The sequence below is a fragment of the Mustelus asterias genome, chromosome 1 (assembly GCF_964213995.1).
Source record: "Mustelus asterias chromosome 1, sMusAst1.hap1.1, whole genome shotgun sequence".
Lineage (NCBI taxonomy): Eukaryota > Metazoa > Chordata > Chondrichthyes > Carcharhiniformes > Triakidae > Mustelus > Mustelus asterias.
In genome coordinates this window covers 76,579,753-76,596,069 of record NC_135801.1, presented here as the reverse complement: position 1 = coordinate 76,596,069, position 16,317 = coordinate 76,579,753, and the positions used below count along the sequence as shown (strand labels likewise).

Below are 16,317 nucleotides of genomic sequence, written 5' to 3'. Positions count from 1 at the left end.
GTAGATTCTTAATTCCAAATATTTTTTATTGAATTCAAATTCCACTATCTGCCGTGGCGGGATTCAAACCCAGGTCCCCAGAACATTATCTGGGTTTCTGGATTAATAGTCGAGCGATAATACCAATAGGCCATCACAGCGCCCCCTCCTCCCCCCCCACCCCCGCATCCCCCCAAATGGTGAAACAAGCTCAGTTGTCTGATTAGCCTACTCCTGGCTCCTAATTTATCTGATCTTATGTATGTGTGGAGAAGCCATTGCAAAAGATGTGTTAGCTACATATGGCCTTATGGGAATGGAGTCATGAATGGTTGACACCATGGAATGCATCAGAAAAGATAATTGCATTAGCCCGCCACATCAAAGGTCACAGAGAGATCAAGATAGAGATGATGCATCACCCTAAAAGTCACATTCGTGAATTTGACCAAGGGAGTCTCATGATTGTGAGTGGGATAGAAACAAAACTGGGGAGATTCAAAGGTGGAATGGCTGCAAAAATGGGGACAGAATTGAATAACAGTGACAAGACTCCCATGGTTATGCTGTCATATTTTATACTAAACAGGTGTGCAACTGTCAGTGTGAGGGCTGAGCCACAGAGCTGGAGCAAGAAGGAGAGCAAAAGTATGGAACAGAAATTTGAAATTGCCTCCAAGCATCAATGGATTAACAGGAATGAAGAAAGCCCTGACACGCAGCAGGTGGGTGGTTGTTTACTTTAGCAGCATTGCCAGGAGGCAGAAACGGAGAACACCCTCTGGGAAGCAAGAGAATAAAAGCCCAGCCAGAACTTCCTGCTTTTAAGAAATCTCAGAATGCACATGAAGGGCATTTCCTTTTATAACACATCCCTTGCTATACAGGAACTAGATGATGTGACATAATTGTTAATATCATATGGTTGAGTGAAAGACAACATTTTTGACAGAACTGACCAATTTAGAGGGTAGTTACGAGTCAATCACATTGCTGTTGGTCTGGGGTCACCTGTACACCAGTCTGGGTAAAGGGATGGCAGATTTCCTACCCCAAAGGACAATAGTGAACAAGTTGGGTTTTTAATGACAATCTAGTAGTTTTAATTCCAGATTGATTTAACTAATAGAACTTAAACATCTCCTGCTGCTGTGGTGGAATCTGGTCTGTGGGTTATTACACCAGGTTGTTGAGCAAGGTCATGAGTCAAGATAACATTGAGATTAATAGAGGATGGCAAATTCCTCCCTACCCAAATCCTTGCCCAGACTCCAGTGCAGAAGATCCCAAAAGGCAACTCCTCAAATCTCCACAGTTCCTGCAATTGTCAGTCAGCACAACTGGCTACACAATGTCTCCTCTTGGATGTACAAATGAGATATCCAGATGTTAGAACTTGTCAGAACACTCAAACCCTTCTGGCTAGTTCATATCCTTCTGAGTGTGAATGCATTCTAACATATTTCAAATGGCAGCGTTTGTTCAGAGCATTTGGGTGCAGGCGGAGGGGAAGGCGGAATCCGGAATTCAAGCCTTTGGCCACTTGCGTGACTCAGTGAAGCTACCCGTGTGCCCCACACATCAAAATATGACTTGCAATTAAACAGTGAGTACAAAACAGGATAAGGCTATCTCCACGCTCTATATCCTACACCCCAAGGGTGCAGCAGCTCTCAGAGTTGGGTGCATGCCAAGTGAACCATGTCCCAACGATCAGGTGAAGGTGAGGGCGTTTACACTGGCGCTCCTCATACCATAAACTATCTCCTCTGGGCCTTAAAGATATCTGACAAAAGTAGGAAATGTTTAAAACTATCTTTTATTTTTGCTGTCGACATAATTCTTGCTGTCTCCATATACATTTTGTGTCACAATAACAGAACAAACTTTGAGAGCAAAATAAAATCTGAAAAATTGCCAAAAAGACAGCTGTAACAAACCCTCCGTCACAACAAGAATTTCCTGTTGTCACCACAGTTCCAGAGTTGCAAAGGTTTTGTTTGGTAACTATCTGAAGCAATGTTTTACATGTGTTTTTTTGAACAAAGTTAACCCTTTCACTTCCGCTATCAATTTGAGGCTCTACAGTGGAACACCAGTTTATTGTAGTTTCTTCTCAATGTTTGCTGTGACCTCGTGAGCTGTCTATCAGTGGAACCACAAGTATGATTTGTTTTGCAAAGTGAGTTTTGAAAAGATGCCTGGAGTAATTGGGTTTAAGTTAATTTACTGGCGTCACAAGTAAGACTTCCATTAACACTGCAATGGAGTTACTGTGAAAATCCCCTAGAATCGGAATGAAAATACAGAAAGCAGCAGCTACACTTTTTATTCATTGTTACTTTTTTTGCCTAAGTTTCGAAGGAACATCTGATTAAAATTTGGGAAGGCTAGAACAGAACTACGAGTGAAAGGGACAATTTTAGAAAGTGAGAGTCCTGGCTGGCGATCTTGACTGCTGGAAGGCGAGCAGAACATGAAAATGACAGGATGGCCCGACCCATTCCCACCATTGGGAACGGAAACATGCTATTTGTTTCTCGAAATCTGCACGGTAGCACTAAGAATAAAACCTGTAGTCCTAGCACGGGGCTAAAACTAGAATTAAAATCGATTTCCAAGAATAGACCTGTATTGCTGCGATCTAAGTCCACCCGTAGCTATAGCTCACTGAACCTGGTGATACTGTCCTTTTATATAAAGTCATGGTGCCTGAGTTTTGGCATTTACAAAAAAAAACAGCCGAACTGCAGTGAAGTCCAGAAGCGGATCTCCGTTAGAGGGCAGTATCAAAACTCGAATCTGGGCAGTTTTGGGAGAGGATGCAGCATTGTTAATTACCATCACCCCACGCAGGGAGCTGATTTTTTCATTTATAAGTTGGCAGTGAATAAGCACGAGAATTGGAAAGGGCTTTCCTTTTTGCGCCTTGTAAGGAAAAAAATTGAAGTTGTAAGTAAGGCGCATTTTACCATGTTAGCACCTGTGGAGTCTGTTTTGTTTTATTTGGCTGGGCGTGTAGTTTACACAAACAATTGCATGTGAATTGTGCAGCTACTGGGAGGCTGTTTGAAGTGGTGCAGGTTAATCGTCAAAACCGCTGAGCTACTTGCTGTGTATGTGTGAAACTGCCTGCAAACAATCCGCTCCAACAACGGCACAGGCTGGACGTGGTGGAAGCTGAAGGCAATATTGCTGCTCTGTCAGCGGCTGATTTCAGTGTAGCTGTGAAAGGTAACTGTGATAATAAGCGATGTGAACCTGGGGCTTTGTGTGTTTCTAAACGGGCACGGGGGGCGGGGAGAGGATTTTCCTTTTTTCAAGCATGTACATCTACAAACCTCCGTTGTTTTATTTTGATTATTTCTTTCCCAGAGTTCGGAAACTCTGGATTCGGGAAATTAAGGGCAAACCCTTAATCCATCTCCTTGCTTGCTCCAAAATCCAATTCAAATTGAATCCAATTGGTGGTCCCCACAGGGAAACATACTAGATCCCAAGCTGACAAGAACAGGCATTACACCTGATCTGGGGCTTGATCTAAGCCAAAAGGCAGAGACCTGGAAACTATGTGTAAGTGCTTCTGGAGGTCCGATCTCGACAACTCAGCGTGTGGGAGAGGCCGCTCTGAGTTCTTGTCAAGTCCAGACCTGAACAAGAACTGGAGAGGGGCGGAGACCAGCAGGGCGGGATCTTGGCTTCAATTGTAAATTGGTGCTGACAAAACAAATTAAATGCCTTCATATCATAAGACACAGAAATATAAATGAAAAAAAGGGGCATTATTTTGAAAATATGAATCTTGGTATATATTTTGGCATTTCGGGCAAGCCCACTCAAGAAACAGACTCAAAGCCAGACTAGTGGGAATTTGAGAGTAAAGGATTTGTTCAAGACACAGGTTCCTGTAGTCCTGTCCTCTGCAGAACCAAAACAGATCAAAAAATTCAAATTAAATTACATAAAAGACTGATTGCACCAGAAATCAGGGCCAAATTAGTATTTTAAAAAATGGATTTTATAGTTCTCGGTCTCAGAATTTGCTTTCAAATATTTTGATAGATAAGTGTACTCTAGATATATCCATGTGCATGAAAAAATACTCCAGATACTAATGGATGAACAATTGACACGTTCGTCTGAAATTCCTCTCTATTCCAGCAGAGTTTCTAATCTGTTTGTTTTGAAAAATAATAATGTCCCTACTGATGAGAGGGACTGCGAATGAAGGTGTAGATGTTTGTACACCTGGATCCCATGTCATGCTGTAGTAATAGGGTGCTAGAATCTACTGCTCCTCGCTTCCATTTCTGCCATTAGTCTGGATACAACAGTCCTTAAAACATCAGTCATTAATCAAGCACTTTTGGATTAATGATAGGAAACTTGCAGTTGATTCTATAGATTGGAATGGCATTTCTCTGATGTTAAAGGGAAAAGAAAGGCAGAAATCCTGGAACTCCTTCCCTTACAGCACTGCTGCTGCACCTACACCAGATGGACTGCAGCCATTCAAGGCAATGGCTCATCCACCACCTTCTCAAGGGCAATTAGGAATGGGCAATTAATGTTGGTCTAGCCAGTGACACCCACATCCCATTAACAAATAAAGTAGTTTGTGTGCCTAATTAAAAATTAATATGTTAAATAATTTTTCGAAAACTCTGTATAAATGTAATACACAGTGAAAACCAGGGATTTCTAGATTACTCAAATGAGGAAAATCCTCATAACTCGCGTATTAGTCACATTTCAGTTCCATGCTTATTAATTGCTCTTGATTTTATGAGTGAGCTCAGTTTTGGATAGTTTAATGAGGTCACTGATTTCCTGGCCATGGATATTAATTGTTGCAAAATCAGGCCTGCAGTGAATCTGTCACAAATAACAAATTGCTGGAAAATCTCAGCAAGCCTGACAGCATCTGTGGAGAGAAAACAGAGCCAACATTTCGAGTCAGGATGATCCTTCGCCAGAGCTGAACACTAGGAAAATCAGACAAGATTTATATGATGAGGATGAGGGGGAGGGTGAGGTGGCTGGCATTGATAGGAATGGCTTAGACAAAAAGACAAAGGGAATGTAAATGGTGATGTTAAAGGCTGAGAATGGTGCTAAGAGCGTTCATTAAGAGATCAGAATGTGTAAATGGCAGAACAAAGATGCAGAGTGTCAAAGGACAACCTGGGGATATGGCAGTTGGCCCTAGTGGGGGGTGGGAATGGAAAACAAGATGGAAAGCGAGATTTTAGAAGTGGAAAAATAAAAGTAAGAATATAAAGTAATAAACATGGATGAATAAGCTGGAAAGAAGAAATAAAATAAATGGAAATGGGATGAAGGTGGAGGGGAGAGTTCATGCTCTGAAATTGTTGAACTCAATGCTCAGTCCAGAAGGCTGTAAAGTGCCCAATCAGAAGATGAGGTGCTGTTCTTTCAGTTTGCATTGGGGTTCACTAGAACACTGCAAAATGCCAGGATCGGCAATGCAGACAGGAGAGCAGGACAGTACAGAGACAGGAGTGTTGAAATGGCAAGCGACAGGAAGGTCGGGATCCTGCTTGTGGATGGGCCAAAGGTGTTCTGAAAAGTGGTCACCCAGTCTGTGTTTGGTCTCTCCGATGCAGAGTAGACCGCATTGGCAGCAATGAATGCAATAGACCAGATTGAAGGAGGTGCATGTGAAGCACTCCTTCACCTGAAAAGACCTGGGCTCTGGGACGCTGAGCAGGGAGGAGGTGAAGAGGCAGATGCTGTACCTTCTGCAATGACATGGGAAGGTGCCATCAGTGGTGGGTGAGGTGTTGGATGTGATGGAGGAGTGGACCAGGGTGTGCCAGAGAGAACGGTCCCTGTGGAATGCTGACAGGAGGAGCCAGGGGAAGATGTGCTGAGTGGTGGCATCATGCTGGAGTTGGTGGAAATGGCAGAGGACAATCCTTTGAATGTGGATGACTGAATCTGCCACATTGGCCTCTGTACCCAATTCTCAGGTCAGCACTGAGAATCCCTACATAGATCTCTTGCACAGAGGGATGCCAATATTCAAACCTTCCAATTGCAGGGCAATAATGTTCCACTATAGTCACCAATCCACACTTAACTGAGACTCTGTTTCTGCATGAAACTATCTCCCATAATATATATAAGATGCAGAACTAATTACTAGTTACATTCTCCTTCTTAGGCAGTCCACTGGGATTGAGTTTGCTACCATCCCAGTTCAATGGATTCTAAGATGGCTGATAAATCAAATGAGTGATTAGCAGACTCTGCTACATACTGGGCAGGTGGTGCTTGGTGAATTGGGCAGATGAATTGTTTGGAGGTTATTGTGCTCTCTCTGCCTCTTTGACTTCACAACTCTGGGCGAGAGTTTCCAGCCGCGCTCGTCCCAAGGCCCGAAAATCCTTCCCGAGGTCAATGGACCTTTGCATGGTCCATGTCCTGCCCGCTACGATTCCTGTGGTGGGTGGGACAGGAAAATTCCGGTCTCTGTGTTCGGACCATGTTTCTTGATGTGCTTAGTGTCTTCTCTGCATGAGCCTTATCCATTTTGGTCGATCACAAACCTGGGATTTCCATGAGTAAGGATGTTTGATCTCTTTAGGAATACAGTGAGAATGTCCTGAAAGTGTTTCTGCTGTCCTCCACCTGGGAGCCTCCTGGCAATACTGAGTTCCAAGTAAAGTAGTTGCTTTGGGAGTCTGGCGTCAGCTATACAAATGGCATGGTGGGAGCTGATGGCCGAGTGGTATTATTGCTATACAATTAATCCAGAAATTCAGCTAATGTTCTGGGAATCTGTATTGAATCCCGCGATGGGAGATGGTGGAATTTGAATTCAATAAAAAAAATATCTGGAATTAAGAATCTACTGATAACCATGAAATCATTGTTGATTGTTGGAAAAAAACCATCACTAATGTTCCTTAGGGAAGGAAATCTGCCGTCCTTACCTACATGTGGCTCCAGACCCACAGAATTTGGTTGACTCTTAATTGCCATTCAGTTCAAGGGCAACTAGAGGTGGGCAATAAATGCTGGCCAGCTAGCAATGCCTATGTCCCATGAATGAATAAAGCATATATATATTCTAGTCTTATAAAAACAGACCAATCATGCTGGCTCTTACTCTTCTGGTCAAACACAAAAAGAAGATCCTCTTCCTTTGCTTTTGGGTGTTATCTAATTACCTGGACTAATGCAAAGTTGAGCAGGGACAATTGTGTTCCGTAATGAAGCCTATCAGATTAAATAAAGGCCCTTTGATCGTGCTGACCTTCATGAATTAAAGTTCACCTCTTCCCACATTGTGCAGTTACTCTATTTGGCCACTGTTTCACTCCTGCTGCCAACAGGCTTTTCAGATATTGGTAGATTGTGTTTAATATCTTAGTCATCCAGGCAAGACGTATCACGTTTGCAACATAATGGAAAGCCCTGACCTGGTTCATACCAATTGTCATTGATCAAAAATGTTGTAGTGTCTCTTTATGTAATTTGGTGTGGTTTGAAATATGATAAAGGAACTGGGATCATTTAAAAATCTGGATATGAGAACAAATTTGAATCGGTGTACTGTATTGAGTTGGAGCTGGAAATACATAGTCTTTGTCTTGACAAGCCCCAAAAGTTATGGTAAACAGAGTGTTTCAGATGAATAAAGGGAGAGATTCTACAAAGGTGAGTGAACATAGATTTAAAAAGTGTCTTCAAGTTACACAATTGTTTTTATCTGCTACTGTTTGAACACCTGGGTCAAAAATCTCTAACCCTTAGAGGACTATAGCATCAAAATACAGGTAATACTGGATTAATCTTTTCAACTATAGATAGAAATTGTAAGGCTGTGTACAAAACTGTTTTGTTCTTACTGTGCTGTGTACTCACAAACTGTTTTTAAGGAAAATGGTAGAAGGTCTTTGGTTAACAAGAACAACCTGAATTTATATAGTGGCCTTAAACTTTCACAGAGATAGTTAAGAGAAGCGGAGTGACTATAGTTTGGTTTAGAGAGTAGTCTGAAATGACTGAAACTTTTGTGAATGATGCTGGAACAGCAGGGTGTGAGCAATTCATAAAAGACACAGACAAAGTCAGAAGATTAGCGAGCATGGAGAGGGTTATAAATATAGAGAAGGTTGTAGAGATTAGGTGAGGATTGGGAGGCTATGGAGGGATAGGATTTTCAATGTCATTGCAGCACTAGTGTAGGTCAATGAAGAAAGATGTAGCGAATAAAATATGAAGACCTGGGATAGAACTGGGCTGTGGAGGAGAATGGCACAGTAATGCTTCAGAGAAGTGAAGTAAAAGAAGGTTATGTGCATTTGATTTGATTTATTATTGTCACATATATTAGCATACAGTGAAAAGTATTGTTTCTTGCGCACTATACAGACAGAGCATACCATTCATAGAAAAGAAAATGAGAGAGTGCAGAATGTAGTGTTACAGTCATAGCTAGGGTGTAGAGAAATATCAACTTAATGCAAGGTTGGTCCATTGAAAAGTCTGATGGCAGCAGGGAAGAAGCTGTTCTTGAGTTGGTTGGTATGTGACCACAGACTTTTGTACCTTTTTCCCAACGGAAGAAGGTGGAAGAGAGAATGTCCGGGGTGCGTGGGGTCTTTAATTATGCTGGTTGCTTTTCCGAGGCAGTGGGAAGTAGAAATCATAGAAACCCTACAGTACAGAAAGAGGCCATTCGGCCCATCGAGTCTGCACCGACCACAATCCCACCCAGGCCTTACCCCCATATCCCTACATATTTTACCCACTAATCCCTCTAACCTACACATCTCAGGACACTAAGGGCAATCAACCTAACCCGCACATCTTTGGACTGTGGGAGGAACACAGTAAGAAGTTTAACAACACCAGGTTAAAGTCCAACAGGTTTATTTGGTAGCAAAAGCCACACAAGCTTTCGAGGCTCTAAGCCCCTTCTTCAGGTGAGTGGGAATTCTGTTCACAAACAGAATTTATAAAGACACAGACTCAATTTACATGAATAATGGTTGGAATGCGAATACTCACAACTAATCCAGTCTTTAAGAAACAAAACAATGGGAGTGGAGAGAGCATCAAGACAGGCTAAAAAGATGTGTATTGTCTCCAGACAAGACAGCCAGTGAAACTCTGCAGGTCCACGCAACTGTGGGAGTTACAAATATTGTGACATGAACCCAATATCCCGGTTGAGGCCGTACTTGTGTGTGCGGAACTTGGCTATCAGTTTCTGCTCAGCGACTCTGCGCTGTCGTGTGTCGCGAAGGCCGCCTTGGAGAACGCTTACCCGAATATCAGAGGCCGAATGCCCGTGACCGCTGAAGTGCTCCCCCACAGGAAGAGCACAGGAAGAGAACAGGGAGGAAACCAGAGCACCCGGAGGAAACCCACGCAGACACGAGGAGAATGTGCAAACTCCACACAGACGGTGACCCAAGCCGGGAATTGAACCCAGGTCCCTGGAGCTGTGAAACAGCAGTGCTAACCACTGTGCTACCGTGCCGCCCGTGTAGACAGAGTCAATGGATGGGAGGCTGGTCAGAGACTAGACTGATAAGATTCAAACAAGGCATTGTGGGTTAAGTGAATATGGAGCTGCAAACAACATTCTGAATGTTCTTGAAGAGGAAAGGGAAATGATAGAAATGGCCATAAACTGAGAGGATGCAAAGGTCAAAGGTCAGCTTTAACCTGAGATTTGGAAATGGGAAAACAACTGAGTCTCAGTGAAGGGAGCTGTATTATGTAATCAAGCACTGGACTGGAAAGAATAACTGAGTGATTGGGAAAAACATTGTTTTTAAATGCTGAGATTGTTGATTGCCTTTTTAAGGGACTTAGTTGAATGTGAATTAATGAGCCCGCCAGTATGAGCGAGTTAAATTAGCATCAGTAGATGATTGCTATTAACAGTGATTAACACAATGATTGAATAAATGTACAAGAAAATCAAGGAATATGGCAATCCAGCAGAATTCTTCCCTATATTTGATTTCCTGAAAGGATGCCAGTAATTGTCGGTTTAGTTCAGTTGGGTGGACAGCTGGCTAGTGATGCAGAGTGACGCCAACAGTGCGGATTCAATTCCCGTACCGGCTGAGATTATTCATGAAGGCCTCGCCTTCTGAACCTTGCCCCTCGCCTGAGCTGTGGTGATCCTCAGGTTAAATCACCGCCAGTCAGCTCTCTCCCTTAAAGGGATGAGCAGCATGTGGCCATCTGGGACTATGGCGAATTTAAGTAAATGTTGCTATCAATTAAAAAAGTGTTCTAGTTTGCATTTCAGCGTTACCAACATTGAAAACAACTTTGATTATGAATGTTTAAAGCATTTAACATAAATTATGTGTGAATGCCACAAAGTGCAAAACTAGAAGGGTCACCAAGAAAAGGGAGTGAGAAGATTCTTCTGTCTTTGTTCCCTGGTAGAATGTGACTGGAATGGAAATCGAAAACCAGAGGAAGCCTTCCACAGATGGAAACGAAACATGCGAGAGACGGATTAAGATTTTAGAAAATCAGAAAAAAGAGGTACCTTCATTTTGAAATTGCAGTTGTAATCCCGTCTCCTCTTTCTGTAACATTTCTGGATACAACAACAGCTTACTGTTGTATAGTACATTTCAAAGGAATGTTGGCCTTCATTGCAAGGGGAATGAAGCATAAAAATAGGAAAGTCTTGCTACATTTGAACTGGGCATTGATGAAAACACACCTTACTTAAGGAGGGATATGCTTGCATCGGAGGCAGAGAAGGTTCGCTGGGTTGATTCCTGAGTTGAAGGGATGTCTTATAAGGAAAGGTTGAGCATGTTGGGCCTATTCTTATCGAAGTTTAGGAAAATGAGATGTGATCTTACTGAAACATAAGAGATTTTGAGGGGCTTGACAAGGTAGTTGATGAGAAAATGTTTCCCCTCGTAGGAGAATCTAGGACTAGAGGGCACAGTCTCAAAATAAGAGACCTCCCATTTGAGATGAGGAGGAATTTCTTCTCAGAGGGTCATTAGTCAGCATACGAACACACAAATTAGGAGCAGGAATAGGCCATTCGGTCCCTTATGCCTGCTCCGCCATTCGCTAAGATCATGGGTGATTGCAACTTTAACTCCACATTCCCACCTACCCCCATTAACCTTTCATCCCCTTGCTTATCAAGAATCTATCCACTTCTGCCTTAAGTATATTCAAAGACTCTTCTACCACCACCTTTTGAGGAAGATAGTTCCAAGGACTCAATGGGTGGAATTTTACGAGATTTTTTTCTAAGTGTCTAGCAAGTCTGAAAATGGGAGAGTTTCAGATCCGTTTTTTTGGGTGAGTTTTCACACCGAGTCTTATGCACTCTGTCTCTAAAAAGATGGGCTAGTTTCTAGCCAGAGAGGCTGGGGGCGGGGCTTAACTCACTAGACAGCCTGTAGAGCAAAATATTGCATATGTGCAGATGTCTGATGCTGCATTAGCAGTAGCAGGGGTCTGACAGACAGAGAGAGAGCTGTCAGGCCTCTGCTACTGCAGGCAGCCTCAACTAGCTACCCCCCCACCCCCGCCCCCTGCAATAGCAGGGGTCTGTGGCCTAAGATACAGTCCCCGCTGCCTCCCCTCCGCCCGGACCGATTGCGGCCCCCACCTTCTCCCACCGATCGCATGCAGAGTGGCAGCGGCCCCCCTCCCCCTTTGGCCCTGCCCCTGGCACTGCCCAGTGGGCATTGCCCAGGTGCTAGGGTGGCACTGCCTGTCTGGCACTGCCCAAAGGGCACCCCCCTGCCTTGCACTCAGCCTCCCTAGGGGGCCTCAATGGCCTCCGGTTTCATCGGCGAGGCCAACAGGACTGTTCCACCGTTCATAGGGAGCCGGTGTTTTCCTCACCAGGGAGGACCTCTCCCGGCGAGTCCATAAAGGCAAGTGAGCCCGGACAATTGCGTGTCGGGCTCACTAAACACATTGAAATAAATATATACATAAATTTAAATAAATTAATCAGCATCTCGCCCATTTCCGGCGAGAGGCGGACCACGGCGGAAATCCGGGTGTCGTGAAATCGCGACAGGCACGAAAACCAGCGGCATTCATGCTAGCCGCTTTATGTCCGATTTTACAACATTTTCCCACTGCAAAATGGGCGTAAAGTGGCGTAAAGTGGCTGGAGAATTCCGCCCACCAGCCTTCTAATTTCTGTCTTAAAAGGGCGACCCCTTGATTTTAAACAGTGATCCCTAGTTCTAGATTCTCCCACAAGAGGAAGCATCCTTTCCACACCCACCTCATCAAGACCCCTCAGGATCTCATCTGTTCCAAACAAGTCACCTCTTACTCTCCTAAACTCCAGTATATACAAAGCTATCCTGTCCAACCTTTTCTCACAAGACAATCCTCCCATTCCAGGTTCCAATCTCTGGACTGCTCCCAGTGCCTAGTGCTAGTGAGGCCAGGAACAGGGAGATTCTACAATTGAACACGTGGCGAAAGGACTGGTGCAAGAGGAAGGGTTTCAAATTCATAGATCATTGGGAAGTCTTCATGAGAGGATTGCATCTGTACGGAAAGGATGGGTTACACCTTAACTGGAAGGGCTCAAATATCCTAGCTGGGAGTTTTGCTAGAGTGTTTCGGCAGGGTTTAAACTAGTGTGGCAGGGGGGTGGGGATCAAAACAGTAGGTCAGTAAGTACTGAGGCTGGGGTCGAGCTGGGGGCCAGGGTAAGGCTGGCTAAGAAGAAGAGCATTCTGGAGCAGGATGACCTGAGTGGGCCTGGAAGTCTGGAGTGCATCTGCTTCAATGCGAGGAGCGTAACGGGTAAGACAGACGAACTTAGGGCCTTAATGCTTACGCGGAATTTGGATGTGGTTGCGGTGACGGAGACATGGTTAAAAGGACAGGACTGGCAGCTGAATATTCCGGGATATAAGTGTTTTAGGCGAGACAGAGGAGGGGCTAAAAAAGGTGGGGGAGTAGCGGTATTAGTTAGGGAGCATATTACAGTGGTGCAGAGGGTGGACAATTTAGAGGGGTCATGTAATGTCGTCTATATGGATTTCAGTAAGGCATTTGCCATATCTTTGCCCACTCATTTAACCTGTCTATGTCCCTTTGTAGCCTCCTCTTATGTCCTCTTCATAACTTATTCTCTTACCTGTCTTTGTATCATCAGCAAATTTAGCAGCCATACCATCAATCCTTTTATCCAAGTCATTGATATAAATTATAAAGTGAATTCTCTAATCCAGAGGGTAGTAGAATATATAATATAATTGAAAATATTAAAGGCTGAGTTTGGCAGATTTCTGATCAGGGAGGGGCAGGTGTGCTTGACAAATACATGAATAGGATGGGAATAGAGGGATATGATCCCCAGAAGGGTAGAGGGTTTTAGTTAAATCGGGCAGCATGGTCGGTGCAGGCTTGGAGGGCCGAAGGGCCTGTTCCTGTGCTGTAATTTTCTTTGTTCTTTATTCTTTGTTTGCTCTTTGAGTCAAGCGTTGTGGGATTAGACCGGAAAGTGGAGATGAGGCCACAGTCAGGTCAACCATGATCGTACTGAATGTGGAGCAGGCTTGAGGGGCCAAATTATACTCCTATTTCTTAGAATGGGGGCTGGAGGAGAATTAGAATGCCAGGCAGCTGGAAATTCATGGTCAGACTTGTGGACTGGATAAAGATATTCATCAAACTGATTATCAAATCTGTGTTTGATCTTCCCAGTGCAGAGATCAACGCGTATTCACAAGTGAATACTGTATGATAGATGTATAATAAATCACTGTTACACCTGGAGGGAGCTATTTGGGGCCCTGGATGGTGGACAGGGAGGAGGTAAAAGGGTAGGTGTTGCATCTCCTGTGCTTGCATAGGAAGGTTCCAGGGGAAAGGGTGAGGGTGTTGGGGGTGATTTGAGGAGCGGATCAGGGTACCATGATGAGAATAGCCCCTCCGGAATGCTGAAAGGAGAGGGAGGGGCAGGTGTGCTTGGTGATGGCATGTCCTGGAATTATGTTCTTCCAAGTTTCGGAAACTCAGGAGCAGTTGTGCTTTTTTTTCATGTTGTTTCCTATGTCAGTGAAGATTGTACTTGTGGCTTGGTTCTTTCCAATCTGTAACATTTAAAAACTCGAACCTTTAGGCTGTGTATGGAGAAATGTCTTTTTTTTAGTTTGATGTGGCTCAATGGCTAATTGTTCTGACAGCTTCTGGAGATAAACAAGCAGTGGGATCAAGAATTCAGGAACATGAAGGCGGTGTATGAGCAGAAGGTAAAACACCCACATCTACTTTGCACTTTTTTTTCTAGGTTTTTTTTGTTTGTGGTATACCTCGTGTGTGGATTGTACACGCACTTAAAATGAATCTTGCTGATATACAAATTCTAAAAATTATTGAAGCATACTTCGTAACGTTTTTGTGTAAACCAAAATCTGCTTTGTTTTATTTTATTGTCAACACCTTCTTGTTAAATTAATTGCGTTAATTTCCAACCAAGTCCATAATGCTCTCAACGTAAATGCACTTTGTGAAATGATTGTAGGTATCTGAATGGGTTAGAGTGTTCTCACACACCTCCTAGTGAGTTTGTGGAGAATTACATCCGCACAGACCTGGCAGTCAGTTATTTCTACACCTTCGTGGTTGGGAATGATGTTTGATTCTTTGCGGGGAGAGGGGGTGGGGGGGGGGGGGGGTGGGGGGGGTGGCGGGGGGGGGGGGGGGCGGGGGTGGGTGGATGCTTAAAACGTAGAAAGGCAGAGAGGGGAAAAAAAGCAAATATCCAAATAAAAAATGTGTCAAATATTCTTATTATGGGGTGGCACAGTGGTTAGCACTGCTGCCTCACAGCGCCAGGGACCCGGGTTCAATTCCGGCTTGGGTCACTGTCTGTATGGAGTTTGCACATTCTCCTCATGTTTGCGTGGGTTTCCTCCGGATGCTTCGGTTTCTTCCCACAGTCCAAAAGATGTGCTGGTTAGGTGCATTGGCCATGCTAAATTCTCCCTCAGTGTGCCCGAACAGGTGTTGGAGTTTGGCGATCAAGGGATTTTCATAGTAACTTCACTGTAGTGTTAATGAAAGCCTGCTTGTGACACGAATAAATAAGCTTTAAACTTTAACTTTAAACTTTAAAAAAATTAGACTTGTGTGTTTGGGTCCTGATTTGACAGTTTGGATTCTTGATTCTTTTTCAACAATAACCTGTAAGTCATTTCGCTGACCTAACAGGATTGTTTGACTTGAATCATCTATAGTACCCCAACATGTAATGGATCCTTCATTGGCTTTCATGTTCTACAGCTGAAGGAAAAGTTCACCACTTACCAACAGTCCCTGAGTGTCCTAGAAAAGGAGTTGGACCAGAAGCAGAGGGATTTCGATAAGAAGCTGCTGCTTGCTAAAGCAAAACTTGACACGGCAGAAGTATGCTTTTACCAATACTGCCTTGAAAATAATTGATGTTTAATTCTGTAAAACAAATTCATTTAATAGAAAACTTGGAGTTCTTCAGAAGCTCCAGCAATGACACAGTTAATGTAACTTTAATTTGGCTGAAGCTTGTTTCCCTAAGATCTGGTTTTCCTATTGCTTATTTTTTATTCCTTTTTTTTTTGAACAAAAGGAACAAAAGCAGACACTAAATGCAAAGTTGCTTGAGGCTGAAGAGGAGAACAAACATTTGAAAGAATGCCACACCTCGATAACCAAAGAGAAAGGATATTATGAATATGAAATTTCTCGTCTGAATAAGGTCTGTACTGTTACTTTGTTCTGATCTGCTTGTTCACCTGTTGCCCAGTGAAGTTGAATAGTTCCACAAACAAGTCAGTCTTTCTCTGTAAACCTGCTTCTTGATCACAAAATCCTCTTCAGAATTTTGAAGACCCAGTTTTCTCTCCTGTGAAGGTGCTGAAGCACAGGTACATGGGCACTATCTCGCACTCTGTGTTAGTAGGCCTTAATCGCATATGTTTCGTCCATTTATGTTCAGCAGGCAATATTGTGAAGGACTGGAGGGCCTCACAAAAGGTCCTCAAAATGATATAATTTTTTAATTGCCTCTGGTTAAACTTTCAAAAGATCCTCTTTATTATGTCCTTTTTAGTTAAGACAAAAACATCTGGTTAACTGCTGCCAAGTGCTGTACTGCACATTGTCTTGTGTGGTATGTGAAGTATGAGAGTTTTAGGTATTTGTACAATGTACTGGAGCTGAAACCAATCTTTAATGATCATGCTCCTTCCTAAGATGGAATCAGGTTTTCAATGGTTGGTCTCGTGGCACAGTTCATTTGTGTTCGAATGAGCTAGATTATGAAAATGTGGGGTTACGGGGATAGGG

General features: G+C 43.4%; 1 protein-coding gene across 1 annotated transcript in view; it reads left to right on the top strand.

Moving 5' to 3' along the window:
- Positions 1-16,317, top strand: part of LOC144507914 (uncharacterized) — a 77,452-nt gene that overhangs the window by 38,339 nt on the left and 22,796 nt on the right. The window contains exons 3-7 of the mRNA XM_078235469.1: positions 569-704; positions 10,423-10,524; positions 14,178-14,243; positions 15,277-15,399; positions 15,599-15,727. Of these exons, the coding sequence (XP_078091595.1) occupies positions 569-704; positions 10,423-10,524; positions 14,178-14,243; positions 15,277-15,399; positions 15,599-15,727 (556 nt within the window). The remainder of the gene's footprint in view (positions 1-568; positions 705-10,422; positions 10,525-14,177; positions 14,244-15,276; positions 15,400-15,598; positions 15,728-16,317) is intronic.